A 27,782-nucleotide genomic window follows, 5' to 3' on the forward strand; every position below is an offset into this window, starting at 1 on the left:
AAACTACTGCAGTATTTTGCCGCTTTCCCCATACGGTCAGTCGCGTATTTTGTTTTTTGTTTTTTTTTGCAAATAAAAAATGCCCCAAGCGATTTTTAATTGTTTAACAACGCAAGCCCCAACGTGTGCGGGACGTGCAATAAATACTATATATTAAATGATATAGTGACCTCCAAGTGAAAGGCTTTAACCTATAAGCTATAACCAATACGAAATAAGAGTTACGCGCCGCAGAATCCGCAACCAGACAGATTTTCCACACCCCATACCGCTCGCTGCCAACAACTCTTTCAATTCGATCTGTTGTCGTGTGCAGTTGTTTGTGTAGGAATTACAACATGAATAAGTTCAATTAAAGATGTAATATGTGTAATGTGTAATCTGGTTGCGGCACAGAAACGACAGACGCACGCAAAGCAATAACTACAAGTGTGTTCCCTCACATCGGCAGTGTGTGCCACACCTGCACCAGCACCACCGCACCCTAGGATCCCCACCTCCCCCCCACCATCCCATAAAGCCTCCCTCACTCTAGCGACTAGCCCTCATTTGGAGCCTGGCGACGGAAGAAATCAGGACATGCAAAGAGCATTCCAATCCGCAGTGTGGGTAAGTCTCTCCCTCTCCTCGGCTGCCTCCGTTTTTATGGGGTGCGGAGTGGGCAGGCCTGTACTGCCTGTACGTGTGTTGGCATCTTTTTGGGTATTTGCACTTTTACTTTCGGTTTTTGCACTTTTCCTTTGTTGTTGGCTGCGGCAGTAGCTGTAGCTGGCCCACTTCTACATACCCCGACACACGCCACTGTACACTCCCATTGCTGTTGCGTTTTTGGGGCTATCGGGGGGCCACTGTTTACGGCATTCCGCCCTCCCCTGTTTCGATCCCCCGGATACGACAGTTTGCGTCGCCCAGCTTCTGAACTCTGGATTCTGGGTAGCGGAAGCGATATACGAACCAAACAGTGATTTGAGCTCGTAATATATACATATACATATATGATTTTTGGTTATTTAATTTATGGCTTATCAGCAAAATGCTTGAAAGTCAACAAAATGGCTGTCGAAGCCAATAACGAACGATACTCTTATCGTTGAAGCTGTTTTAAGGAATACCGATCTAATATCCACTAAAACAAAAGTCGCAAAAAAATTTGAGACATTTTCTTTGTAATTTTGTTCATCTGTGAAGCTATTTCCAAGGAATTCGTTACCTGAGACCCTTAAAAACCAGTTCTAAGTAATTTCAAGCTAGGTTTAAGCTTTTACAGACCTGAATTCCGATATATGTATGTACGTCTGTTTCAAATGAGTATAAGAATCAATTTCAAACCATTTTCCATCTGGTTTTTAGTTTTGGTTTGTTATCCACATTGGCCTGTTAGAGCATTACCATCGTCGGCGATTGTCTTGCTCCTAGGTCCTATTTGTATCCCAATTTTTAGGTCATACCAATTGCCAAATGGAGTCTATTTTTAAGCACGTGCCACATCCTCCCAGCTAGTATAATTAAGATGCTCATAATGATGCTGCTGTGGATGATTCCACTGATGACGATGATGACACACTCCTACAATAAGTAGTTCGAGTGCTTTTGGCAGGGGACAGAACAACATTTTAAGCGACAATTTGCAGTAATTATAAATATGAGAGAGGAAGACCAATTGTGGTGGCATGTGCTTGTGTTCACACCAACGACGCCGACGACGACAACGACACCTGCCCCCAATCCACGTCGGCCGCCGCCGCCGCCTAGTCCCCCCTGTGTGCACGTGTGTCCCTCTCTCTCTGTCTATGGTTTTATTAATAAATCGAAGCAGGCGGCCGAGAGCTGTTCAGCCAAGGGTCAAACGGCGCTGCGCAGTTTGCGGCATTCCCCACTCTGGCAGCAACCCACTCGGGCAGGCACCCAGCCACCCACCAACCCAACCCCATGCTCCATGTTCCCATGCCCATGCCGATGCCATCATTTTGTTCTGTTCGGTTCGGTTCAGGTCTCATTTTCAGTTGCCTTCTATTCAGCTCTCGTGCGCTCTATTTTGTTTGGCCCCTGCACACATGCACATTATCTGGCGTCTGACGCTCTCTTTTTCTGTCTTTTTTGATACTCCCTAGAAGCCGGGTATTGTGGTTTTGGAAAGTGGTTTGACACTGCAGAGGCAGACACTGAAGGCAGCCCTTGAATTTTCCTCTTCCTTCTTGGGAACGAAGGAAGCCATTTATCAATTATATTTCATAGAAAATTAATATTAAATTATGATTAAACAAACGTTTTTCTAGGGTATATCTAATGCTTCTACGCCAATGGATAGACCTCTATCTGCTTTGTGGTGCGGCTGCGGCTGCCACTCTGCTGTTGCCGCTGCCGCTGCTGCTGCTGCTGCTGCTGCTGCGACTGCTGCAGCTGTGCCTCAACTTGTTGTGCCACTAACGTAACGCATCACATTCAGTTTGCAATTATCAACAAAGCGCGCGCCTTCACCCGGCTAAATCGTAGTGCCAACCGCAAGGAAATCTCTTTGGCATGGCCATAAATAATACAAAATTTTGTTTTTTGGGTTTATTGCCTCCACATCTTATGTGAAAATATACCAATTTTGAATACTGAAATGCTGCTGACACGACGGTATGTGGCTGGAGTGGTGCTAAACGAAATCATGACGGAAGTGAAATAAAACGAATGAAAACAAAAATCACTGGAGGATTATAAATATTTGATTGGGGTCAAGTCAAGTCGGATTTGATATGGGGAGTGCCTTAAATATCACTTGCAAAAAGTCGCTCTTAGGCTTTTCAATCGATCCATGTATAATTACATTCCATTCCACAATTCCTGTCCTCTCCCCGAACCTCCCCCTTTGGCATTTCAAGGTTGCATTCCTCCCAGTGGAAATTGTGGAAAATGATGAGTGCCTCTAACAAGTTTCTTGTTACCCTTTCAATGCGGCACTATGGCAAGAGCAAATGAAGAGCAGAACAAGAACAAAGAGAGAACCGGGAGAAGGCTTCTTATCTCCAACCATCGCTTGACCACAGACAACAACAAAACACCACACACGGCTGCCAATGCGATTTGTTTTTGATACCCTTACGAGCGATTCGGGGTATTGCGACTGTGACTACACCCAAAAATATAGAAATGTGTATAAGAAAATGTTGCAATCGAATCGAATGCTCGAAAGAATTGCATACGAAAATCCACCTGAAGTATGAATAATCAAAGTTTGTATCTGGCCCAACTCGTATCATGCATAGCATATGTGAGGGTGTCCTATCAGTCGTTGCGGTTTCCCCTTCACTGAATTCTCTTCTCTTCCTTGCCTGCTGTTTCTCTGCCATCCTTAATGCAAATGATCCAGACAGAGACGGGGAGACACAAAGGCCGCAGTCTGTCCCGTTAGCCCGTAGCTAAGTGCACAGTGACCGGTGGAATTAGAGGGGGGGAGAGAGAGTGAGATAGAGATAGCGCGTATTGTCTGTTCTGTTCTTTTGCCCGCTTGTCAGTCGCCGTCTTTGACGATTTGTTTGCATGTCATTCATCGCCCCGCTTGCGATTTTTTCTTTTTTTGTATCGGTTTCGTTTTCATTTCGCTCTCTACTCTTTAGGTAGAGGGGAAGGGGGAGTGGGATGGGTATACATATAATACAAAATCAATTGGATTGCGTTTGACGGAGCAAAACACAAAACATAATATTATGGTAATCGTACTTATTAGGGTTAAGGCTGCCGATGGGGAGCTGTTGCACCTTCATTGGGGGTTTTATTTTTATTTTTTTGCTTGTTTTTTATTGATATTCTTTGCCTGAAACGAACTTTTACAGGGATATGCATATGGGCTTAACACTAGAAATTAGGATTATATTTTTTCTTTATACTTTCTTTGCTTACAACGAGTGATAGAGAGAGATCTGGGGGATCGTAAGAATAACGATATGTGTACTTAGCAGAGATCCAAAGAGATCGTAAAGTTAAGGTATGTATTGTGTGGATATTAAGGCTGATTACAATTGATCCTGTAGGGATGTTCTATGTATCTTTGATAGTAGAAAATAATGTATAATAATCCATGAGATAAACGATAAACAAAACAAATCTTACTCCATTCTGTGAGATCGGTCAGACCTGAGAAAGGAACTACAAAACGATTAACTTTTTAACTAAAGGAACTACAAACAGATTAACTAGTGCGTTGAGTGAACCAAAAACTCTTTTGCCATTTCCCAGCTGTCCAAAAGAGAGTGCCATCTTATTCCATAATTAAAGCACATTTGTGATTTAGGTTTCTATAGATTATAGCTAACACAAGGGATGATCTTCCTCCGGAGTCTCCTACACATAGCCACTGGACTCCAGCTTCAGGGCTCCCTCATAAGTGGGCAGACCCGATCTGTCAATGATTTTGCTCATGTCCAGGCTGATAAAGCCGTTCTCGTTGATGTTGCTTAAATCCTGGCTGGCAGCAGCCAGCTCCTCCTCATTCCTGGCCGATGACGTGGCTGCCACAGATGCGTTGTCATTTTCATCGTTGACATCGGTGATGGTTGTGGTGGTTGTCTCGTTGATTGCTTCCTGTGTTGCGGGTTGGACATTCCCATTTGTCTCATCTTCTGTCTGGGCTTCGCCAATCATGTGGTTGCCGTTTCCATCCTCGTTGTCGCAGTTGTTGGAGCAGGGGCAGGGACATGTTGCCAGCTCAGCACTTGCCAACATTCTATTTTCGTTGGCATCCTCTGGCGGCACTTCGCTGCTCCTCATGGAGCCCATATTGAGGCCGCTTTCCACAGACAAGGCACATGGGCTGACCTCATCTTCCGCTTCCGCCTCGTAGCGGAACTTGCCACACAGCGGACAGCCCTGTCGGTAGTGACTGTGCTGGTGGCTCTGCTGCAGGTAGCGACGCCCCAAGGTGTTCAGCCCGAAGCCTTGCTGACCACCGTGCTTCCTGCCCTGCAGGGCCAGAGGTACCGCTGGTGGTGGCGGCAGTGTTTCCATTTCCAGGCAATTTCCACGTCGGGCGGCAACCGCAGCCGCCCCTGCATTCCACATGCTCTCCATTTCCGTTGCATTCCACATACTCTCCACCTCCGCCCGCTGCAGGGAGCAGCAGGATTGGGCGTTCAGCGCCAGCTGCAGTTCCTTGTTGACCGCGGCTCCGCATCCAGCTGCAGCTGCAGCTGCTCCTCCTCCTCTGATTGCCCCCGATCCACTGGCCATGGCATCCACACTGCCATCGGGCGTGCCACGACTGCAGCCGCCGACCGGCCCGTGGGGATGGTGGTGCGTGCTGATGTCCAGCGAGGATCGATAGCCGGGCGGTGGCGAGATCCGCTGCATCAGGATCTGCTGCTGCTGCAGCTGGAGCTGCTCCAGCTGCTGCTGGTGCTGCTGTTGTTGCTGCAGCAACTGCTGCTCGTGCAGCACCACCGCATCGTAGGAGGGCGGCGGCTCGTGGTGCAGGGTCGGCATAACGGACAGTCCGTCTGTGGAGTCGCCCAGGAATAGTCCAGATGTCTCGTAGCACTGGAATGAAGTGTGTAAGGACATTGATTAGAGGAGGGGTTATTTCTGATGGAATCTGCATCCTAGAAGGAGATTCCCGGATCTCTACCAGAAATGGATGCAATTTACTCCATTAATGGAGGGGCAGACGGTCAAATGAAATTTACGCAATCACATAAAAAAGTTTAAATTGCACACATCATAAATTTATTTCACTCTGCAGCAGCCCTCTGCCTCTGCCCCTGCACTCCACCCCTACTCTCCACTGTCCAGCAATTCCTAACCAAATCCCACCTTCTGCTGATGTCTCTAGCAATTCCTATCCCAAGCCCGCCTCCTCCTGCTGCAGTGGGAGGACTGTCTCCAGTTGACATTTTTGCGGCAGGACAGGCTAACGTTGATTTACGCGGCGCCTTCTGTTCCTCCGTTCTTCTTTCTGGCCATATCCCAGTGGGCCGACAAACCACAATGAACTGACGGATGGCAGTGGCAGTGGCAGTGGGTTCTCGTGGCTTGTAACTTAATAAAGCCCAGGGCCAAGTGAGTGCGGCTTCTAATGGCGGATTCCAAGTGCCATCGCTGCCGTACCCGCCCCCACCCCCGCTTCTTTTGGCCCTTGGAAGCGGCGCGGCCGGCGCCCCGTCGGTGGCAGCAGCAAAAAGCAATTGTCGCGCCTTTTTTCTGCTGTGGTCAAGTTACTTTGTTGTTATTGTTGTTGTTGTTGCTGATGTGGCACCTGTTAAATGTGCCGCATAAATATCCATTACCCCTCATTCCTACAATCTTTTTCTGCCCCACTCTCTGCTTACCCCATGCCTCTTTCTGTGCCACTTTCTGGCTAACATTCTTGAAATGTCGCCTTGAAATGTTGGCTTAAACTTGAAAGAGGCCACTGGCGGTGGGGGATGGCCTGTGGGGCTGTGGGGCTACCAGTCTGCCAGTCTGCATCCCCACGAATGTCTAGCAGTCTACTAATTTATTTATACTTTGGCCAATTGCCCGCTGATTGTGATTCGTGGTTCCACAGCAATTAGGATTTGACATTCAAACTGGAGAGTCATTAAATCAATGAATTGAAGATTAACCAATTTCAGGAGAATATTTGATGTTGCCAGAGGAACGGAACCTATGCGATTGGGTATTATAGACTCTTTCACAGGCCAGCACCCACATATCATATGGAGAAGTCCCATAGAATCCACAGCTCTGTTCCTTTGAAACATTCTTCATCCTTCATTAGAGAAATTCTCGCCAGAATCCTCAAAACCCCACAAGAAAATACTTATACTCCCCAAACCCGATCCCAAGCCTATTTGCCTCCACTCGTATTTCTTGAATGAAATTGTTACACATTTCTCTGGTGCATTCCGTTCAATTGCAACATCATTCCCCATTGGAGAGTGGCCTTTTATATTGTAACCGTTGGCCTTTCACCCTCCGGGGGTGGTGGTGGCATGGGCATGGCATGGGCAGCGCAAAAGAAACTTACCTGCTCAACGCTATAGATTTCCATATTGGGATCCGTCTCCAGCCATTGATGCTGCTGCTGCCTGTAGGCGGCCTCTGTGCGCTTTTTGATGTTGCGGTGGCAACAATAGCAGACGACGCACAATATGGTTGTCACCAGGGAGAGCATGGCGCTGCAACAACCAACAAGCAACAACAGAAACATGAAATATGTTACAATACAAATGCAATGTAATTCGATGCGCCACAGATACACATCCATACACAGCCACAATATTAATAGATACATGTATAGATAACTGTTTGCCTGTAAGTGTGTGTGTGTGTGGAATGGAATGGAATTGATTACCCCAATAGACGATGGCCATAATAATGATAATATTATTACCATTTTTGGACATCTATTAATTCTGCTGTACAAATTGCACAAATACTCATTGTGGATGTCCTTTTTGGAGCCCTCTGCTCGCATATTGATAACATAAATTCCTTAAACAAATTATTTGTGTCCTCGGCCTCTCCCTCTCCCTCTCTGCCCCTGCCTCTCCATCCACATCTAGCCTGATGGATTATTCCCCATTGTTGTCATTCTATTGTTATTATTTTAATTAGAATAATGCAGCTATTATAGTTTGTTATTGTAGCCTTGGCTCTGGTGCAGTTCTGTGGACTGTAATTTGTGTATTCAACGATTAAAATTAATTTTCTCCTCGCAATCAACTGTTGACTTCTTAGCTTTAAAGTTTGATTGAATTGATTCTGCTATCGTTATGTGCTCATCGATCGCCAAATATCGTTTACTTAATGGATTAGGTTTCCAATGGTACGGTCCATTGCGGTTTAAACACACGAAAACTAGGCGCTGATTAGGCGCTCTAAAATCATGTGATATTAGAATATACATAGCTACAAAAATGAGTTATTAAATGAAGTAATCGATAATTGAGTCGAATGATGTGAATCACGTGTATCTATCTCTATATCTATCTATATCTATATTTATCTATCTCTATATCTATCTATCTCTATATCTATCTATCTCTATATCTATCTATCTATCGTGTATGTATCTCAATAATTTTCTAAGATACTTGACAGTTATAAAGTTTGCAGCTTTTATGGCATATGAATTGAGAAGATCTTCAACAAACAACTGAAGAATTCCATTACGCTGATGGTTTTTGATACACTGTAAAATGTACATAGTTTTGAATATAGTATGTACATATTTTTGCTTTCCCCCCCCCCCCCCCCCCCCCCCCCGAACCTTTGATTTGAATTCTTTGTCGCTTGTCGCTTTTCGATGGCCTGCAGCTCTGATAGTAATGGCCAAAAGGCTTGACTTGAATTTACCATCACGTTTATATAGTATTTCTTTGCCAATAAATTACCATTCCTTTCGTCCCCTGCCGTGGAATCGTTGAAGTATCATCATCGTGATTGCCAGTTATCGAATTTCCCTTTTAGCCTCGCTGCTGAACAACTTATGTCCGATTATAGCCAGTGATTTCCCCCGGCTAATGGTTCGCTTCGCTCAAATCTGTTACACAGGGCACAAGTCAATGACGTCACTTAATCCACTTTAGAATGCAACAATATGATGTCCCACTTGTCTGTGTGAGTGTGTGCGGTGTGTGCGGTGTGTGCGGTGTGTGCGGTGTGTGTCTGTCCAGTCCAGTGTTTTTTGCTGGCTCATCCACTCTCCTAGTACCCTCCTTGTCCTTCTTTGAGCTGTTCATTTTCCTCGCTTCACGCAATTTCTCGCATGTCAACAGTTCATTAGGGGGCCTCCTTTTAGTCCATCCAGTGTTTCAAAAGGGCGGGCGGATAGAGACAGTCCTTCCCCCTTCTACTGATTTTTGTATTCCAGCTATTTTCAATGAATCGCTAAAGACAATCGATAAAAATGTAGTTAAAATAAAGTTTTCTTTCGCTTGGTGGCGCGCGTGATGTTTACAGACATCAAATATATGCAGATACATATAAAAGATATACTATAAAAAACTCTGTTGACAATTCCTCGTTCTTAGTCCTCCTTTTTTTTCGGTTAACCCAATTCCCTGAAGCAGACAGAGCTCGTGTTGCACACAAAAAGTGAAACGTGAAGGATGCGGTACTGCTACTGGGGTACGGGTTTCCTCCGAAAAATAAGAAGTAAGAGCGGAGCAATGGATAAGCGCAATTATAATTATGATTATGTCCAAAAAAGGAGGAGAGGCTGAGCCTGACATCTTGCTTGCTTGCAGCCGCATAAAATGTTGATGTTTATTAATTTCCAGCTCCGACTCATAAATCAAGCTTGTGGCATGATCTATGAGTGGTGCTGCTGCAATGTTCTCCTTATTATCCATTATCCATCTAAAAGAATGTGTCTACAATTACGGGAATTACTGTAACCATTTAAATTTAATTTACGAGCGTCTTTTTCATGGAAATTCTGATGGATGGTGACTTTGATGCATGCCCCAAAAAGAAGACTGTAGAATTTTTGATTAGTTCAAGGAATAAGGGATCCTGCATCCATCCCCGAACTTCTTCCACATTTCTGACAGAAATCACCAGTGGAGGGAAGCGCGCATTAATATTTCGTAAATAGTGAGAAAAACTTTGCAATACCTGATATGTCAGACACTCTCCCGCATTTCCCCCGTGGCACAGACCGTACCTTCACTCCACCTTATGAATGTGATGCATTCCCTTCTCACTGATTCAATGATTATGGGGTGTGTGTGTGTGTGCTCATAGATAGGAGCATGCGACTTACCCGCCCAGCAGCAGATTCACGTTGCCGTTGACAACATTTGCATATGTCTGGGGTCCGCCAGCTCCTGCTGCGCCCCCTCCGCCTCCGACACTGCCTGCTGATCCGGATACACCACGCTGATGATACAGACCCAAGCCGCTGCTGTAGTAGGTGGTAAAGGATGATGAGGATGAGCTGGTGCCATGCTCCTGCGACTGGGACTGGGACTCCTCGCTGCTACTGCTGCTGCTGCTGCTTGGAGCGACGGATGATGATGATGATGGGGCAATGGTTGTTATGGACCCGACTGTTGAGACCGCTCTTGTTGTTGCATTGGGCGGATTCTGTGGAGTGACCGCCGCGAGCAGCGTTGCATAACGTTTCAAAGACATTATTTCACTGGAATCCGAAAAAGACGCGAGGCAATTGCATAACGATTAGCTTTGAACACATCACAAGGCCATTAGCACGCACACCCAACACACTCACACGCACACGACACGGCACACTCTCAGCGGGATAGTGTTCTAGTGCTAGGTGCTCTAGCCCTAAGCAAGGACAAGCACAACTTTTGCGAGGTCTAGCCCTCGCTCTGTTCAGCGCGCGCAACAACACTAACTAACATTCGATTCGACTGACAAGTCCTCACAGTGAGAGTGAAAGGAACAGCAACAGCGACAGCGACAGCGACAGCGACAGCAACGGTAACAGCAGCAGCAGTGCGATCGATTGACAAGGCAACTGATAAGAAAACTCCGTTACTCCTTTAGTTTGGCACGCGGTGGAGCCCGTAGCGGCGCCGTGCGTCTGTGCAAATGCTTTGGTTGCGCTGCTGCAACTGGGGCCCGGCTTGAGGTTGACTTTGCTGGCTAGCTGCGAGTGTCAGCAGTCAGTGTGCGCGCTGCGCTGCTCTGCCCTGCTCCGTCCCGAGCTTGGCCTGGCTTATCCTCTGCTCTACGCTCTGCTTGGGCTCTGCTGCTCGGCTCTGTTGTGTGCCCGACGAAGTTGCCTGGGCAACCGAAGCGCGTCATCAGCCTTCGGCTTGTGCTTTGGTTTTTGCTTGCCTCGGCTCTGGCTCACCCAAGGTGTAGGCATTGGAGGGTAAGGCAGTCTGGCTCTTCGGCTAGTCTAGTTACTCTCCCACTCCATCTCTCGTTGTGAACGCAACTGCGAATAGAGACTGCTGCTTTGGATATCCATACCCTTTAGGAATATACCTTGTGTTTGGGCTCCTGCTTTTCTGCTTCTGTTGGTTTCTTTTGCCTTCTGTTTGCCTGTTACATGTTGCGTTGCCCATTTTTCTTTTGCTGCAGCTGTCCCGCTCTTTCTCTGCTTGTGGTCGTGTGTGGCAGAGGGTAGTGGGGCTGACAGGAACAGTCAACTACAAAGGCCAAGCACAGCTATTTGTATTGAGCTTTCTTTGGCGACCCATCTCTTTCACTCTCACTCTCTCTCTCCTGCACTGTCTGTGAGCGATTGTGTGTTTGTGTGTGGGGTTCCTGCACGTTTCAAATCAAATTGAGCGCCAAATTCTTTTGTACGACTCGTACGGCTGTCATTATTGTTGCTTCTCCTGCTGCTACTGTTGCTGTTGCTGTCGTTGTGGCAACCGTGCATGCCATTTAAACAACACTACACTTGTCGCCAACTGACATTTTTCACGGCATGCGGCCATAAATAATAATGCGCCTCGAAAGTCACACTGCCAGTCCCACATATTGTGGCAGGCATCCAAGGTGGAATAAGTTCATGTATGTATATAAAATCATGCAATTGAAAGTCCAGAGAAAAGTACCACCTGTTGATACTGTTCAGAGGAAGCTGTAAGAACTAAAAATATTCAGTCTAGAAACATTTTCCCTGCTCCGTGTATATCCACTTATCGTAACTAGATAAATGTGTGAATTTTCCCACCCACCGGCCATAAAATGATGCATTTGTTGTACATTTACAGTCACTTCAATGCAATGAAATTTGAAATATTTGAAAATTACCATGTTCCCCACCAAAAAACAAATGTTGAAAATTTGCATTTTGGCCACGTTTAATGGCCTGGCCATATGCAATCATCATTATAATTGCCAGCCGCTGGCAACTAATTGAAATTCATGTGTAATTTGCGCAAATTTGCTTTTAATTTATTGCCTTGCACACTCTTACAGAAGCCCAAAACTTGAGTGCGTAGGTTTGCCCAATATTCGGGGGCGGCAGTGTGCTGTTCCTGTCGACAGCTGCACACAGTCGCACAGGCGGCGAGCGGCGAGCAACGACTGCTTCAAGACCATATGTAAATAGTTGCACGCCATTTTTACCTTCTCATTCGCTCTACCTTTATTCTTTTCTCCATTTTTTCTGTTTCTGCTTTCTCTGTTTGCTTTGTGCTCTTTGTATGTGTGTGTGTGGGGGCCGCTTTTTTGACGACGGCTTTTGGAAAGTAGAGGTGGCGAAGAGCGGGAAAGGCTAGTCGACAATCTTGAAATCCGTGCGACTGCGACTATGGCGGCTTAACAGTCACACGGCGTAACGGTCCCTATAGTTGTTGCCTACACCTCGAGTGTCGCGCGCGCCCTGCTCAAGAGCACGTCTCCGTCGTCGTTTGTTGTTGTTGTTACTTTTGGCGGCCGTGAATGTCGCCAAAGTTGTTACAATTTTAGTTTTCCCATCTCAATCTGTGCGCTGGCATAATTTTAGATTTGTGTGGAGGAAAATTTGTCAATTCAGAAGAAGACAGGCGGCAGGACACAGAACGCAGGACGCAGGAGGGGCAACTGGCCAGCAGCTGAAAAGCTGCGCCACTTTTTGTTCTTTGTATGTCACGCCTGAGCCTTTCAACAGTTGGCAGCAGCAGACGGCGGCAGTGGCAGGCGGAAACGTGACTCATTAGAGACGTGGATCCCGTACACACACACACACACACACATACAGACATGAGATGATGATGATGGATAGTTTTTGGCGCTTCTGGTCATTCAGTGCGGCACTGCGCACGCGCCAAGGGTAAGGAAAACCGAATTGCGAGGGAGTCCCAGGGAAACAGTGCGTCGCCGCTGCAATGTATGCTACATTTCATACAAATATTTTCGACAGGCCGCAATTAGTGCACATATGTGCGTGCGTTTGGCGTATTTCTGTGGCAACTAATGAGGCTGTCACCGTCGAGCGACAGCAATCCTTTCTTCTTGCACCACACACACACACCGCTCTCGCCCTCCCCCCTCGTCACTGTTTTTTAAGCATTAATTATGTACGGCCTGTTGATTTATTATTCACAGCCTTCATGGTTAATGAGGGGAAATAGCGGGAGGGAGGGGGAGGCAAAGGGTAGGTCAAGCCAAAGAATAACAGCATTGGCAACGTGACTGCCAGAAAGCAGGATATCACATGTTCTGCAAGATTCCTGTAATTTTTTTTTTACCATAACACATATGTATGTGCATGTGTTGCATGTCCTGGGAAAGTATTTCATATTTTCACATGAAGCCTTAAGCGTTCCAACCCCAGCATCGATTGCCACAGTCGCACGCAAAGGTTACAGGTGCGGGGTGCAGCCAGGGCGTGTGCTCCGCCCTCGCCCCGAATCCGATACGGTGCCAGGCACCAGTCAGCCAGTCAGCCAGTCACTGGTGGCAAGGTCCTGTCCTCGTTCCCTCCACTATGGAAACTTTAAAAGCGCCGTTTTTCTATTACGAAAACGAAAATCCTAGAATCGTAGAATATTTGTGTTTCTGGGTCTCTTCTTACTCTTTTGTTAAGTAATTTGATTTGAAATCGATAAGGAAGCATTAAACGTGATATGGCTATGGAAATATGTAAATAAAAATATATGGGGATGTGGATAGAGCTATATGAGGTGGGATATGGTGTTGGAGAGCAGAGGAAGTGGGTTTCTCCCGAATCCTTCAATACCCATCCATACCCCGCTGTATCTGCCTCTCCTCTGAGTCACTACAAGGGTGTTTAAACTTCCAATGCCAAAAAAACGGAGCCTGCTTTTTAAATTCAATACTCGAAACAAAATTTCTAGTTTATATGGAACGTTATAAAGATGAATACTCTTCCACAAAACGAAAGCTGTGTGCAGTGTAAGAAATCCTTTCATTTGTTGTCTGCCAAAGGGAGACCCAATTGTGCCTTTGTGTTTGGGGGAAAGTCGCGGAAGACAAACAATTCGGAGCTAAATGGCATGTGGCATGTGGCACGGGGCTTTGGCCTTTGCTTGGGGGTTTCCTTTGATTTTATCGCTCGTCAAGCCCCCAAGTTGCGAGCATTGATTAAAGTTCGAGGTGTCCTCGTTAATCGAGCGAAGTAGAGCAGACCGGAAAGGATAGACACGCCCATTGTCGCCCCCCATACCCCTCAATCCCATAATATGGTTCCTTATTGTTTGGTTTTGGTTCCTTGAACCTCGTTTGCCGTGAGGTGATGTGATGATGTCAGTCGCTGGGTGGATGGATGGATGGATGGGGCACTTACATACAAACGTCTGCTTTGGGGGCCCAATTATTAACCGGATATCCATCTTAATTACAGCCTACGTTATCTCTTTAAGATGTCACTGGCCGTGTCGCTGCGCCGGGCTCTTCTGGTGCTCCTCTCGGGCGCCATCTTCATCCTCACCGTGCTGTACTGGAACCAGGGTGGCAGCAAGACACAGGCGTACAGCGAGGCGTTCGAACGCCCCCACAGTCACAAGGACGGCTCCTCCTTTCCCATGTGAGTGTAAAATATTAATTACGGAGATGATTCCCCGACTGAAGCCCATTCCTCTTCATTTTACAGACCCGTGGAGAAGTTTTGGACATACAAATGCGAGAATGACCGATGTATGCGGGTGAGCTATCATCCTGCGAAGACCGGCAAACGTGTCTCCTTCATCACCTGCTCAATGACCTGCGGGTACGTCAACATCTGGCCAGCACCGACCGTCAAATCATTGGTCAGCGCCCACACAACCAGCTTCTCGGTGGAGGTTGTGCAACTGGAGCAGGACACACCGCATCGGGAGGTGCGGAAGCAGCTGCAGCTGGCCTTTGACTGTTTCCTCAAGGATCTTCGCCAGATCCAGAGACTGGACTACGCTACCAGTCCACCTGAGACGGGCGAAAGTGAATCCTCATCGTGGGCATCGCAGAACGATGTGGTAGGAGCCGCTGTTTCTGGGGAGAGGCGACCAGGTGTTCTGGAGAGTCTGGTGGTGAAGATCAACGTGCAAAAGTCCGGAGATGTCAGCTTCAGCCTGGATAACGATGAGAGCTATGAGCTGACCGCCATCAGTAAGAGACGGATTTTAGCCCGATCTTAGCCACGTCTAACATCTCCCTTTTGTTTTTTTAGCGGAAGGCCACCGCCTGCAGGTGGAGATCACGGCGAACTCGTTCTTTGGGGCCCGCCACGGCCTGTCCACGCTGCAGCAACTCATCTGGTTCGACGACGAGGATCACCTGCTGCACACGTACGTCAACAGCAAGGTGAAGGATGCCCCGAAGTTCCGCTATCGCGGCCTGATGCTGGATACCTCACGCCACTTTTTCTCGGTGGAGGCGATCAAGCGAACGATCGTGGGAATGGGTCTGTCCAAGCTGAATCGCTTCCACTGGCATCTGACAGATGCGCAGAGCTTTCCGTATATCTCGCGCAACTATCCGGAGCTGGCCGAGCACGGGGCCTACTCGGAGGGCGAGACGTACACGGAGCAGGATGTGCGCGAGGTGGCCGACTTTGCCAAGATCCATGGCGTGCAGGTGATACCGGAGATCGATGCACCGGCCCATGCCGGCAATGGCTGGGACTGGGGGCCCAAGAGGGGCATGGGCGAGCTGGCCGTGTGCATCAATCAGCAGCCGTGGAGCTTCTACTGCGGAGAGCCACCGTGCGGGCAGCTTAATCCGAAGAACAACCACACCTACCTCATACTGCAGCGCCTCTACGAGGAGCTGCTGCAGGCGACGGGGCCCACGGACCTCTTTCATCTGGGCGGCGACGAGGTGAATCTCGACTGCTGGGCCCAGTACTTTAACGACACGGATCTGCGGGGCTTGTGGTGCGATTTCATGCTGCAGGCGATGGCCAGGTAAGTGGCTTATTCCCTCTTATAGCCCACCACTTCTCTAGCGATCTGTATTCCCTTTTCTGACAGGCTGAAGCTGGCTAATAATGGTGTGGCCCCCAAGTATTTGGCCGTCTGGTCGAGCGCCCTGACCAACACCAAGTGTCTTCCAAACAGTCAATTCACGGTGCAGGTGTGGGGCGGCAGCACTTGGCAGGAGAACTACGACCTTCTGGATAATGGATACAACGTGATCTTCTCGCACGTCGATGCCTGGTACTTGGACTGCGGCTTCGGCAGCTGGCGAAGCACAGGAGAGGCCGCCTGCTCCCCCTATCGCACCTGGCAAAACGTCTACAAGCACCGGCCCTGGGAACGCATGCGTCTGGACAAGAAGCGGCGCAAGCAGGTGGGTTCCTATAGGCATTTCTCAATTGGAGGATAGCATTATCTAATCTCCAAACTCCTTTCAGGTATTGGGCGGCGAGGTCTGCCTGTGGACGGAGCAGGTGGACGAGAATCAGCTGGACAATCGGCTGTGGCCCCGTGCCGGTGCCCTGGGCGAGCGCCTGTGGTCGGATCCCAGCGATGATCATGATCTGGATATTATGGCCCCGGAGGTGTTCCGCCGCATCTCGCTGTTTCGCACCCGTCTCGTCGAGCTGGGCATCAAGGCGGAGGCCCTGTTCCCCAAATATTGTGCCCAGAATCCTGGAGAATGCATTTGATACTACCTTTAAGATGAGTAAATCGCAATCCAAACACCCCCGATCCCCCAATACTCCCGAAATGTGCGTTAGTTAGTTTATAGCGAATTGTTATTTTATATAAGAAAGGAAGAAGGACGCGAAAGATACACCCAAGCTTCGCAGAAGTTGTGCGGCAGTTTACAGGAGTAGCAGGAAGCGACTTTATGAAATGGTTTCTGGCATAAACCATGACTCGAATTTCTTTTCGATAGAAAACACATTCACACACCCACACCCACACACATACTTAGTACAATTCAAATCGAATTATAGCGCACACATTATATAGACAGACATACATACATACATATGTAGATCGGATACAGGCAGACATGACCGATATAGGGAAACGATTACCATTAAGCGTTCATAGTTTTTAATTGTAGATTTCATACGCATCAATACACACACTCACACTCACCACCACATACAGACAGAGGACTAAATTCTACATGTATGTATACATATAGGCTTTTAAGTATATCTTAGAACCACTAGAATTGAAAAATGACAAAACTTTTTTGATATTTTGAACAAGCTTTATTCGCAGAACATCAATTATTATGTTTAAGGTGACAGCAAAATGATATTTCTACCCACTTGTTTCTTACATTACTTTTGATTTCACTAATTTCACTATTTTTGTTTTACTCTAAGTTTTAATAAGATTTAAATTAGATTTTCAGTGATATAAACAATGTGACCTTAAGAAAAACTAAACAAAAAAGGAAAAAAACAAAATGCTAAAACGCAAGAAACTTAGAATTTAAAACAATTATTAACAATTAATCGTTACGAAAAAACTTTTTGCACGCATTGGCACATATTTGATAAAACTAGACAATTAGTAGCTAATTTTAGAATGTATACTAAAATGGGTCAAATGGTTGGGGCCACCTTCACAGTGTTTTGGGTTTCGTTTTCTTTTCGCTATATCTACATTCGGAATGACGTTAATTCCCCATGTTACCAACATGTTTTCGTACTTAATATAGACTTTTGGCATCAGATCGGACCATCATAAATCTCTTTTAGTTTAACCTTAACTTTTGCTGTAACTTCAAGTCATGTTCGAAAATAAACTAAAAGTCAAAGTAAAGCAGGTGTATGTCCGTCTTTGGTGTGTCCTGGATTTGTATACTGTATATATTTGTATATGGCAGCAGCTATAGTGACTGCCTTTGCTGCTTCAACTTTTCCTCATGGTAAGTTCGCCCATTGCATCCATATCCCAAGGCAACAATTTGCTTAAACTAATGTTACGTTTCCCCACTTAAGAACAGTATTCCAGAGCGTGACACTGCCAACAGAAGAAACCCTGAAGCCGAGTGATGAGGAGATTCGACAGTCAGGATTCCGCACCAGAAATTAATGAACAATGGAAACCGAAGAGCACGCCAGGCTGGAGACCAAGGACTGGACCAGTTCTACAAAAGATTCATACATTGAATATATGTACTTGTAGTTCCTAAACAAAATCGGTGATATTGATGCTGTGGTATTGTTCCTGTGTCGCCAGGCGAGTGTGCGGCGTGGGACGCAGGCAGATTACACACTCTTCGGTGCTGAAAGTGGGGATTCAAAGAGGAAGGGTTGCGGAGCGATGAATTTGGGAATGAGAATCATTTTTATACAAAGTATAATACTTTAATTTGTGCTCTTACGGCTAACTACGTATATCATGCGATACTTATGAAAAATAGGATATTTTATGGCGCTTAACATGTTCTGATGTATGTACAATTGTAGGATAGGAGGAAATCTCTATATAGTGTACATAGATCGGTGTGTGTGTTTGTGGCTTTTGTGTGTATGGTGATCGATCATTCATAGTGTCCGGTGGGTACGGGACTTGTTGAGGTCAGTCTATAAGAAAACGATAAACAGAACAGGAAAACCGAAATCAGGAATAAGGAATGATAAAGAACTGGCGCTTAGGGCATACTCTGGCATAGCCCTGCAGATGCCCTCCTATAAACGATACTCTGCAGGGCTATGGATATATCTATGGTATGGCATGTGTGTTAGCAGATTAAACGAGCAGGAGGGTTAATTGAACAGAAGATAGAGAAAGGAGAAAGCATCTACATGAGCACTGCGTATACGCACCGTAGACTTTCGGTTCGCGATCTCTGCGAGTAGTCTTTGGAGGCGCGATGCCTGGAATGGAAATTAATTGGTTAAGTGACAACAGCGACGACAAAATGAAGAGCTACGACTAAAACTAAAACAGAAGCAGCCACATCTACTATACGTATAAACTTATGTACATATAGTGTCATGTGTAAAGCCCAAATGAATGGATATAGTAGTAGACCGACAACACCAATGCGTTAGGATACCAAATGTGAGTGCAACACTGCGCGCCTATAGCATCTGCCAAGACCCACCTGCGGTTCTTGATGGAGCTACTCCGATGGATGTTCCGACTCTCGCGCCAACGAATGAAGCGATGCCTTAGCGTCTGGCGCACCTCCGAGTTGAGGAAACAATAGAAGAGCGCCACAAAAAAGCCCTATTAGAGGTTTATATCATAGATTACTCGCATGATTCCAAGAAACGCTATAGCCATACCTGTGTGCTGATGAGAAATGCCCGTATGGCCTCAAAGAGATTGCGACTGATGCCCTGTTCGGGGCCAGTGAGGACCAGCAGATAGGTGATCCCAAAGAGGGGAATGAGCACCAGCAGTGCCTTGGATGCCTTGTAATACTGCCGCGTCTCCAGGGTGTGTGCCGAACGAAGTTTGGTAATGAGCACCTTGAATAGTACAGAAGCTTAGTAGCAGATCTTGGGAATCCTTGAGGATTGTACACTCACCCACATGATGCGTATGAGAAATACCAAGTTAACAAGCAGAGCCACCGAGGCGGGCCCCTTAAATATCCAATCAATGTGAGATTCTCGCATCCATCCGCAGTCGATTTCCAGCTGAATCCAGAACCAAAGAAAGAGTTAAGATAAATGGGATGGTATAGCAGTACTCACCCCATTGAAATGATCATTCTCCAGATGGGGGGCAAACGCTTTGGCTATAGCCCAGGCCATAATGAATATAGCGGGACAGCCCCAGCCAATGAGGGCATAGATAATAAAGCTGATGTTATCGCTGGAGAATGTTTGCACCACCAGGGTGTACAAATAGAGGCCTGAACAGGGAAGGGAACCGGCTATATATATCACACTCGTAACTACGGATATTCCCCTCATGCAACTCACCTTCGACGAACATCCAGAAGAAGTTGGTCAAGTAAAAGTATTGCAGCATGATGACTAGCGTAATGCAGCCAGCCTGACTAGACTCCGTGGTTATCTGAGACATACATAGTGCATATAGCTGTACCTATAGCATATAGAATCTGCTTACCACTTGCAGGAACAGTGTGAGTATCCACAGCAGAGCGGAGGTGATGTAGGTGAGGAATAGATTCGCATGAATCGTATTTCGCAGGCAGCGCAAGTCTCTGTCAAAGATGGAACTGGGTTTAAGTACAGGATCAAAGATTTGTCTGTTGGTGGGACTCACTTAAAGCTAAGGAATACAATGAGGGCTACCACCAGGGTGGCAAAACTGATGAAGTATCCACAGGCATAGATAATGGCCGGCAGGTCCACGCTGGGGGAGAAATCAGGAACCATTGGCACGGAGCCCGACTGCTGGTGGCAGCGATCGTAGTCCGAATAATGATCCCAGGTCCCATTCTCGAAGCAGTATCGCGTGGCATTCTCTGGCAACATAAAGGTAGATCTAATTAGAGTTCTCAACTAGCATTGGAGTATTGGATTGTCTCTGCGATCAGCCCTCACCTGTGGTATCGTAGTGCACGCCCTTGAACTCCTCAAAGCAGGGCAGCACGGCCAGGGTGGCGGCCTTGGTGCGTGGCCAACACAGCACCGAATCGAATGCGCTGGGACAGTGTAAGATCTGTAAGATATAGCAGATGGTACAATGTATATTAATGGAGAGGAAACATCTGTGGAAAGGATACTCCAGACAGAGTTTATGACAGACATTCGATTTCCCTTACAAAACGAAAACGACCTTTTCCTATATCGGATATTAAAGATTGTACATATTTCTGCAGTGCCTCTAGATTGTACGCAAATCTTTTATATTTATCAATTGAATTTCCCATCACAGACATCCATAGATATAAAGCACATATATACATACATATATAGTAGGTGGTATCCACTATATCTAAACAAAAATGTTGCCTTACCCGCCGTGGGGTATGGGTATCTACGCGGTTATTTATATATTTCCAATTGCGTGCTATAAATTTCCATATGTATTGGTATATACAAATATATACTATATTAATATATAACAACAGTAAATTCTCTAAATGCAGAAATGATTCCCAACAATCGAATAGGTGGCCTTTCATTTGATAGACATATGTACATATGTATGTATATTTAGCTTATTAATTGATCTTATCAGTCGAACAGCACGAGTCTATACGACATCACTGGCTCCACATGTCCGGAAATTGAAAGTCCATTGAAAATTGTCCATTCTAGTGATAAGCTGGAAACTACAGGGTTTTTTTTTTGGTTTCGAGCTTAGCCACGCGACAACACCCGAGATGTCAACGACCAAAGCAAACAAACGATGAATAGAGAGTGATTATTATACTATATATTTGTATTCATTCATTCATTCATTTATCTTTCGAACTGTTCCATAGGTCTCCACTCGTTTTCCCAATTAAAAGCTCACAGAAATGCCGAATGCCGCCTCAAGTGGGTTTTTCCTTCCTCAGTTTCATTTTGTATATATTCGTGGAACAGAGCAATATGTATATAAATCATTTTCTATTCCATTTGCCGGAAGCTAAATTGTTGGCTAAAGTTTTTCGATCGAAATTATGGAAAGCCTTTCATCGGTTCTACATGAAAATATTATGTATACGCTAGAGACTGGAGGATTGAAAGATTGAAAGATGGCTACTTTACGTAAAAAAAAAAGAAACTCATTAATTAAGAAAATAGATTGAAAAGTGGATTGAAAAGTGTTTTGATACCCTGATCAAGTGATAGATTTATAGACAGTTGCTTGGCTAATGGATTTTTCAATGATATCTGCATGAAATAAACATATTGAGAAGAGATTCTGGATAAGCCGATAGATTGAAAGGCTTAAAGATGGGAAAATGGATTTTTTCTTAATTATATCTTAAACAATACTCGATTGAAAGACTATTATTAGGGGAACTTTCGCTTATCCTAAACCACACGCAACCTCCCTTTCTACGACAACTCACCCGCTTGCCACCTGCTGCTGCTGCTGCTGCGGCTGCCGTGGCTGTGGCCTCCAGTTCCTCCTCCTGCTGGCTCTGCTGTTGGCATTGTTGCGTGCGATTGATGAGCAGCGCCCCACTGTGCGGCTGCTGGGCGCCAATTAGGGCGCTCGCCCTCTGCAGCATATCCAGCGAGAAGTTGGCTATGACATTGGCCAGGTTCTCCGGCGAGGCGTCGTCCAGGCTGTCCACCAGAGCCCGCAAATCGTCGTCAGCCATGGGCGGTGGGTGGAACTGGATCCTTCGATGATTTACGGTCTATTATTAGCAGATGAGGAGGCTACACAATGTTGCAATATGAGTTCTTCTGGTGGTTAGTGGCTCCTGCGGCTCCGGCTGCTGTTGCTTACGAGGCAATCCTCTCGTTTCACGAATTCCCGCACCTGAAGCTGCAACAGAAGCTGTCAATGGAGGCGTCTGTGGTCCTGAACTCTAATCCCACTCCCACTCCCACTTTGACTCTGTTTTCCTCTGTTCTCTCCGCCGGGCGCTGCGCAATTAAATGCGAATCTGTTCAAATAAAGCGCCACAAGAGTGTGGAAAAGTAAACCAGCGTTCTTCATACGATATTAAGATATCTTACTATCTGATAAAATAAAGAAGCGAACCGAAAAATCAGAGGGAACCAGACCAAGGCGTGCAATGCATAGGAAAGATATGCTATACATACATATATTATACACTCGGAGAAAATAAATAGGGAATTCCGGGAATTCCGTACCAGGACTCAACGAGGTCAGATGTTGTGTTAGTTTACAAAAGGCTGGAGATGGAATTCCCATGACTAGAAACTGTTCGATCTGAAGGAGTTTCGAATTGTTTTTTTATAAGCCTCATACATATATGTATAGTATATGGCCATGTCTAAATATATCTGTCAAGAAACCTTGGCTCTTCGTGTATACAAAATTACGACCATTAAATCTTTTCAAATAATACACCGTGCATGCCGAAATCTCGTGACTAGATGTGAAAGTGTGGGAGTGGAACTCAGATAAACGCCAGATAAGTTTATAGCCATCTTTATGGATGACGGAACCAGAACCGCGTTGAGCAGGAAAGGGGGGAACCTGCACCGGGGAGCTGACAAATGCTCATCGTTCCAGTTCATCTGTCTTTATAGTTTTTTTGTACGTTTAACACACCTGGGACCCCACCTCAATGTTTTACAGGAAATTACTCTGTAAATTGTCGTAATGGAGATTGATTGTTTCCACGCGTCTCGTGCCCATGAACTGATTTTCGAGAGTGATTAAAATGGGACAATAGACTATAAAAATGGGATAACATTCGATTGAGCGAGATAATCGCACAAAAACTAATCGGCTTGTTGGGAATAAGTTAAGGTAGTCACAGAACGAGTATTCACCGTTCAATTGAAGGAACCATCATTGTATCTTCCCTTAAGTATTTCCTAAACTTTTCCTTGCAACATTACGATATCTGGCCATGCATAAGCCCCTCCGCCACACAGTCATCGAGAACTTTTTCAGGTACTAAACCAAGCAGAAATAGAAGCAATTAAGATTGCCAAGGGACCAAATGGTAGTTTTATCTGTATAATTGAGATAAAAGATGCTGTGACAGATGTGTGTAACCAAGACTCATGTGCGTCTCTCACCTGGCAACGTGCTGTACATAGCATGCCCCATAAGCAGCAGCATCGTGCGGATGGGAATGGGAATGGGGATGGGGATGGGGATGGAGATGGGGGATGCCACAGTGATTAAAGCAACGAGTGTCAAGTTATTTATTAATGAACAAATACACTTTGCTCTTTGCGTGGCATGCTCTTAGCTCTTTGCCTGTTCTGGAGGCGGTGGAGAGCTTTGTCAATGTCACAGCAGGGGGATAAACATGCCACGGGCTGGTATGTCATTGGAGATGGGGGGGGTGAAAGTGGAGACTGCACGCAATGCACTCACTGCCTAATTATAGTCTATATTTAGTCGCCCCATAACCTGCTTTGATCTGTGTGGCAGGCCCAGAAACGTTGGCAGGGGCAACACATTGCTGTCTGCCTGCCACCTCAACTATCCACAGTGGGCGGCACGCGTTCCGCCACCTCCGCCTCCGGCCCTCTGTATGGTAGATCAAATATTTGACTTCAGTCCCCCCGCCCGCCTGCCGAAATGGCCAACATCTGGCGTAAAAGAGCAAAAGAGAGTCAGGGACCAGCATCTTAAGAGAAGGAGGAGCAGGCCTGGAGATTTATTTATGAGATTGCTGGCAAACAAGCGCAATATTTGGACGAGCGCGTGCGTGTGCGCCAGTCGCAGATCTTGATTATCATCCACTGGAGTGATCATCATTTCATTTGAGGCCTCAAATTCCGGGTTGCGTTCTCATTTTGTGGCCTCTAATGCGCAACAATTAGCCGCCAGAACGGGCAAATAAACAACAGAAAATGTTGGGTTTAATGTAATTATTGACCAGCTCCAGTCTGTTCAGTCGAGATCGGTTGAGTGCAGCAGGGCGTATGCGTTATATCTTCCGCCCCGCTGCGCCTCCGATGGTTTACAAAGTGTCAAAACAAATTAAAATGGATTGCCATTCGGCGCCGGTGGCTAGCGAAAACGGACATGCAATCCAACGGCAGGCCCCCCCCCCCTCAGAGATAGCGTAAGATTTCGCCACCGCTTCTCCCGGAATTTCTCCCAGTGTGCTGGTGCTATCGGGGGACGTATCAATTAAGTGTCCATAAGCCAATGCCATATGTCAGTCGAAACGTAAAAAAATTATTATAGAAAAGTAAATAACTATATTGAAAACGGGCACCGGGACGAGGAGGCAACTTTATGAATGAACGAACGTGGCCAGCGAAGCGTGCAGCAGTTTGAGGCAGCAGCAACGACGATGACGACAATGACAGCAGCTGGCAGACGAATCAAATCGTATCGAATCGAATGGCAAGCGCAGTCAAGCGCGTATGGTATCGATGTTATGAGGTTTTCCCCCGTATAAAGGCACATTAATAGGAATATATTTCCTATGGGCAACTGCTGCCCGCCTGCCTCAATCCACAGACAGTTTTGGTGGTCATCTCCGTGGGAAGAGAAAACAGAAAGTCAAAGCCAAGAAAAACACACACACACACACACAGCCACACATATGTACAGGTGCACACGGAAAAGTTTACAAATTAAAATTAAATTAAAAGGAAAGGGAAGGAAAATCAAAGAGAACAGAAAAAACCGCGAAAGAAAAAACTGTAACTGGGGGCCCACGGGCCGTATGAGCAACAGGATTCCCGAAACACATCAAGCATACGCCGCGTTGCCAGACGACTTCATTTCATATGCTTACTAATTTTATTGCCTTACAACGGGCCTAAAAAATTCCCAAGATTCTTTTTGAACATCCTCTGGCTGGGGGCGTCGCTGAGAAGGGCAGGGATTCTGGATGGGGGAATTGTAAAGTTGTCTGGTGGCTCCGGGAAAAAGTTGTATAAAGTAACCCAAGAATACGAAATAAAACAACAATATTTTCCTTTTCATTTGCAATTTTCCGACAAGTTTTTCGAACAGAGACTGCGGGCATTTTAATGCCAGTTGCAGTGGGAGAGCACACACACATGCCAGATAATACCACCCACATACACACACACACACACACACACACACACACACACTGGGGTAGGAGATACATAAACATGAATGTAATTTCAAAAATTCATGAGTTTCATGCTTTTAAAGTTTGTTTTATCTGTTTTACGAGTACAAGCAGACAATCTCTGCTACAATGAAAAGCAAGAGGAGAGCTCCACCAGTAGAAGCAAAAGAGGTAGCAGTGGGTGGAGCATTTTCATCGGTTTTCATCCGCCCAGCATTAAGAAAACTCCCCTTAACGTGGGTTACCAGCAGTCAATATATATTAAGAAAAGGCAATTAAATAACAGTCCAGGGGGGGGGGGGGGGGGCTCGTTGAAGGGGAAGAGCTGTACCAGAGATGGGCGCAGAAGTGGGGGGTTAATGACTACATAAAAACTGCATTTAAGGTGAGAGCCGATCGAACGCAAACTCACTTCAAACATGGAGGAGGAGGAGGAGGAGAAGCAAGCTTGGAGTGCACTCGACAAATCCATTTGCCAATTGGCAACCCCCCTCCACGCACCCACCCCCTCTCTTACCCCTTTCCTACCTCTGCCCCTGGTGTTTGTGCACCCTCTTTACACTCGAGTATAATTAAATTTTCCTATTTACCCAACAATTCCAATTCAAGAACAATTCTTAGCATTGTTTTTGTGCATTTCGAACAGTGTCTATTTTTTGTACGTACTGTTTATTTTTGGTTTCTGGATGGGGCGTATGGGGGTATAGTTCGGGGGATGTGGTGCCGCTGGCTGTTGCATTCGTTTATCTTTGGTCAACAAAAATGAAGAAAAATACCGTGTCAGTGAGCGGGGGGCTAAAATCTGGAATATGCATGAGATTTGCAGCACAAATATTGCAATTCTGTTTGCTCGCCGGAAGAGAATTAATTGCTAGAATAATCCCATTCGGAGATAGTTCAGAGGTTACTGGATGCTCCAGAGGTAGGGAGATGAAGGTTTACAGGACACGTTTCCCCCCAATCCCGTCGGTGTTCCACACTCGTCCCTTAGAGTCGTAAACATGCAAATGGAGCAGGATTTGCATATACGGGGAGTCTGAGAGTATTCTCCGACAAAGTCCAGTGAATGCGAAACTAGAAACATCCACACGCAGAAATGTTGTTTTCGGCACTTGACGAGCTGAAAAATGGACGAATGTATGGATAATCTGACGGGCGGGCATCTTTGGGTCTAATCAGACGTTTATTCTTCAATTTAAAGTCTATTTGCGGACCCGGGCATTGTCTGCTAATGGAGCAAGCTGCTAAGTGATCGACGCCTGCTCGGATCTGTTGGGTAGGTACCCTGGTGTTCTTCGCGAAGATGTCCGGGTAGGGGAGGGTCGGCACTTGGTCGGGTGTTTGCTTGATTCGTTATGCCGTGGGTGAGGAATGGATCTTATTTTTTTGGTCTGGATTCACTTTTTGTTTGTGGCTGTTGTTGTTGCTATCTTGAGGGTCATGGCTCAGGCTCTGCTTGTGGCTCAAAAACTAACTGTTAAATGCCAAAATTAGCGCCCCTCCCTCGCACTCACATGGGGTTTTGATTTGATTTAATTTTTGTTGTTGTAGATGAGCTTCTGCTTCTGGCCTTTTTTTAGACTCTTTATTTCTTTTCTAAAGCTTTAAACGTTTATCGCCTTTTTATCATTATCATTTATTTGTTTGCATTACTTAACACACACACACACGCGGAAACATTAGCGAATGACACATTTGAGACTTGGGGGAAAACGTTTAGTTTGGAAGAAGAATACAACACCACACTTAAAGCATCATGTTTTGGTTCCTAATTAGCCACCCGAATCCGGAATAACAAAATCAGTGACGAAAACAGAATTAAAGCCCGCGGCGCTTCTGCTCAGGCGTTGGGATGCTGCGGAGGCTGCGCTGGCAGATAATCAAAGCGCCAACGAGATTACGATTACGAACTGTGACCAAAACAGCGACGACAAAAGCGACTCCGACCACGCGCGGCCAATGGCGGCCAAAGACAGTGCCTTAATGCGGCCCCAGTGAAAATGAAAGGCAGAGCTTTGCCAACGGTAAAGAAAAACAAGAGGGAGAGAGAGAACAAAGAAAGAGAGCTACAGACACGAACAGACAAGACACTGGGCAGAGGATACAACGGTGGCGGCCCACCCACAACAACTTGTGGCTATATGGCTGAAAAGCTTTGCTCATAGAGAGAGGTGCAAAAGTGTGAGCATGGTAGAACTTTTGAAGGTACGTCCATACCGCTCTTCGGGGAGCCTAATCATCTCATATAAGCTTCAGGTTTCTGAGTTGTCCCTACCTTCTGAGGCTCTACCATAAACGAGAGGCGCTCTACCGCTGAGGGAGAGCAGAAAAGCTCTCGCTGAGACCGGCATTTTGTGTGGCAT

General features: G+C 46.1%; 3 protein-coding genes across 10 annotated transcripts; 1 reads left to right on the top strand and 2 right to left on the bottom strand.

Annotated features, from left to right (window-relative positions):
- The first annotated feature begins 47 nt into the window (after positions 1-47).
- Positions 48-17,600, top strand: LOC108159230 (probable beta-hexosaminidase fdl). 4 transcript variants are annotated; one of them, XM_033391113.1, is made up of 7 exons: positions 48-609; positions 2,277-2,622; positions 14,237-14,419; positions 14,486-14,979; positions 15,041-15,776; positions 15,843-16,161; positions 16,226-17,600. In XM_033391113.1, the coding sequence occupies exons 2-7, from the start codon at positions 2,606-2,608 to the stop codon at positions 16,478-16,480; spliced, it is 2,004 nt and encodes a 667-aa protein (XP_033247004.1). In that variant the 5' UTR covers positions 48-609; positions 2,277-2,605; the 3' UTR covers positions 16,481-17,600. The 4 variants fall into 4 exon arrangements, with proteins under 4 accessions (XP_033247004.1, XP_017147824.1, XP_017147825.1 ...); XM_017292335.2 differs by lacking the exon at positions 2,277-2,622 and having other exon boundaries at positions 14,256-14,419; XM_017292336.2 differs by lacking the exon at positions 2,277-2,622 and having other exon boundaries at positions 49-609.
- Positions 3,752-10,712, bottom strand: LOC108159237. 3 transcript variants are annotated; one of them, XM_017292349.2, is made up of 4 exons: positions 9,728-9,814; positions 8,355-8,850; positions 6,986-7,136; positions 3,753-5,517 (listed from the first exon to the last, which is right to left on the bottom strand). In XM_017292349.2, exons 2-4 carry the CDS (start codon positions 8,396-8,398, stop codon positions 4,327-4,329), a joined length of 1,386 nt encoding a protein of 461 aa, XP_017147838.1. In that variant the 5' UTR covers positions 8,399-8,850; positions 9,728-9,814; the 3' UTR covers positions 3,753-4,326. The 3 variants fall into 3 exon arrangements, with proteins under 3 accessions (XP_033247005.1, XP_017147838.1, XP_017147839.1); XM_033391114.1 differs by lacking the exon at positions 8,355-8,850 and having other exon boundaries at positions 3,752-5,517; positions 9,728-10,712; XM_017292350.2 differs by lacking the exons at positions 6,986-7,136; positions 8,355-8,850; positions 9,728-9,814 and adding an exon at positions 5,791-5,955 and having other exon boundaries at positions 3,755-5,517.
- On the bottom strand, positions 16,958-27,412 carry LOC108159235 (diuretic hormone receptor). Of its 3 annotated transcripts, none has more exons than XM_017292342.2 (12): positions 26,934-27,412; positions 21,772-22,317; positions 20,309-20,426; positions 20,028-20,229; positions 19,869-19,965; positions 19,721-19,814; positions 19,490-19,650; positions 19,322-19,432; positions 19,076-19,261; positions 18,892-19,016; positions 18,611-18,661; positions 16,958-18,066 (listed from the first exon to the last, which is right to left on the bottom strand). In XM_017292342.2, the coding sequence occupies exons 2-12, from the start codon at positions 22,024-22,026 to the stop codon at positions 17,970-17,972; spliced, it is 1,497 nt and encodes a 498-aa protein (XP_017147831.1). In that variant the 5' UTR covers positions 22,027-22,317; positions 26,934-27,412; the 3' UTR covers positions 16,958-17,969. The 3 variants fall into 3 exon arrangements, with proteins under 3 accessions (XP_017147831.1, XP_017147834.1, XP_017147835.1); XM_017292346.2 differs by having other exon boundaries at positions 17,973-18,367; positions 26,934-27,411; XM_017292345.2 differs by lacking the exon at positions 18,611-18,661 and having other exon boundaries at positions 26,934-27,411.
- Positions 27,413-27,782: the final 370 nt, after the last annotated feature.

Source organism: Drosophila miranda, chromosome 3, assembly GCF_003369915.1.
Source record: "Drosophila miranda strain MSH22 chromosome 3, D.miranda_PacBio2.1, whole genome shotgun sequence".
NCBI classification, from domain to species: domain Eukaryota; kingdom Metazoa; phylum Arthropoda; class Insecta; order Diptera; family Drosophilidae; genus Drosophila; species Drosophila miranda.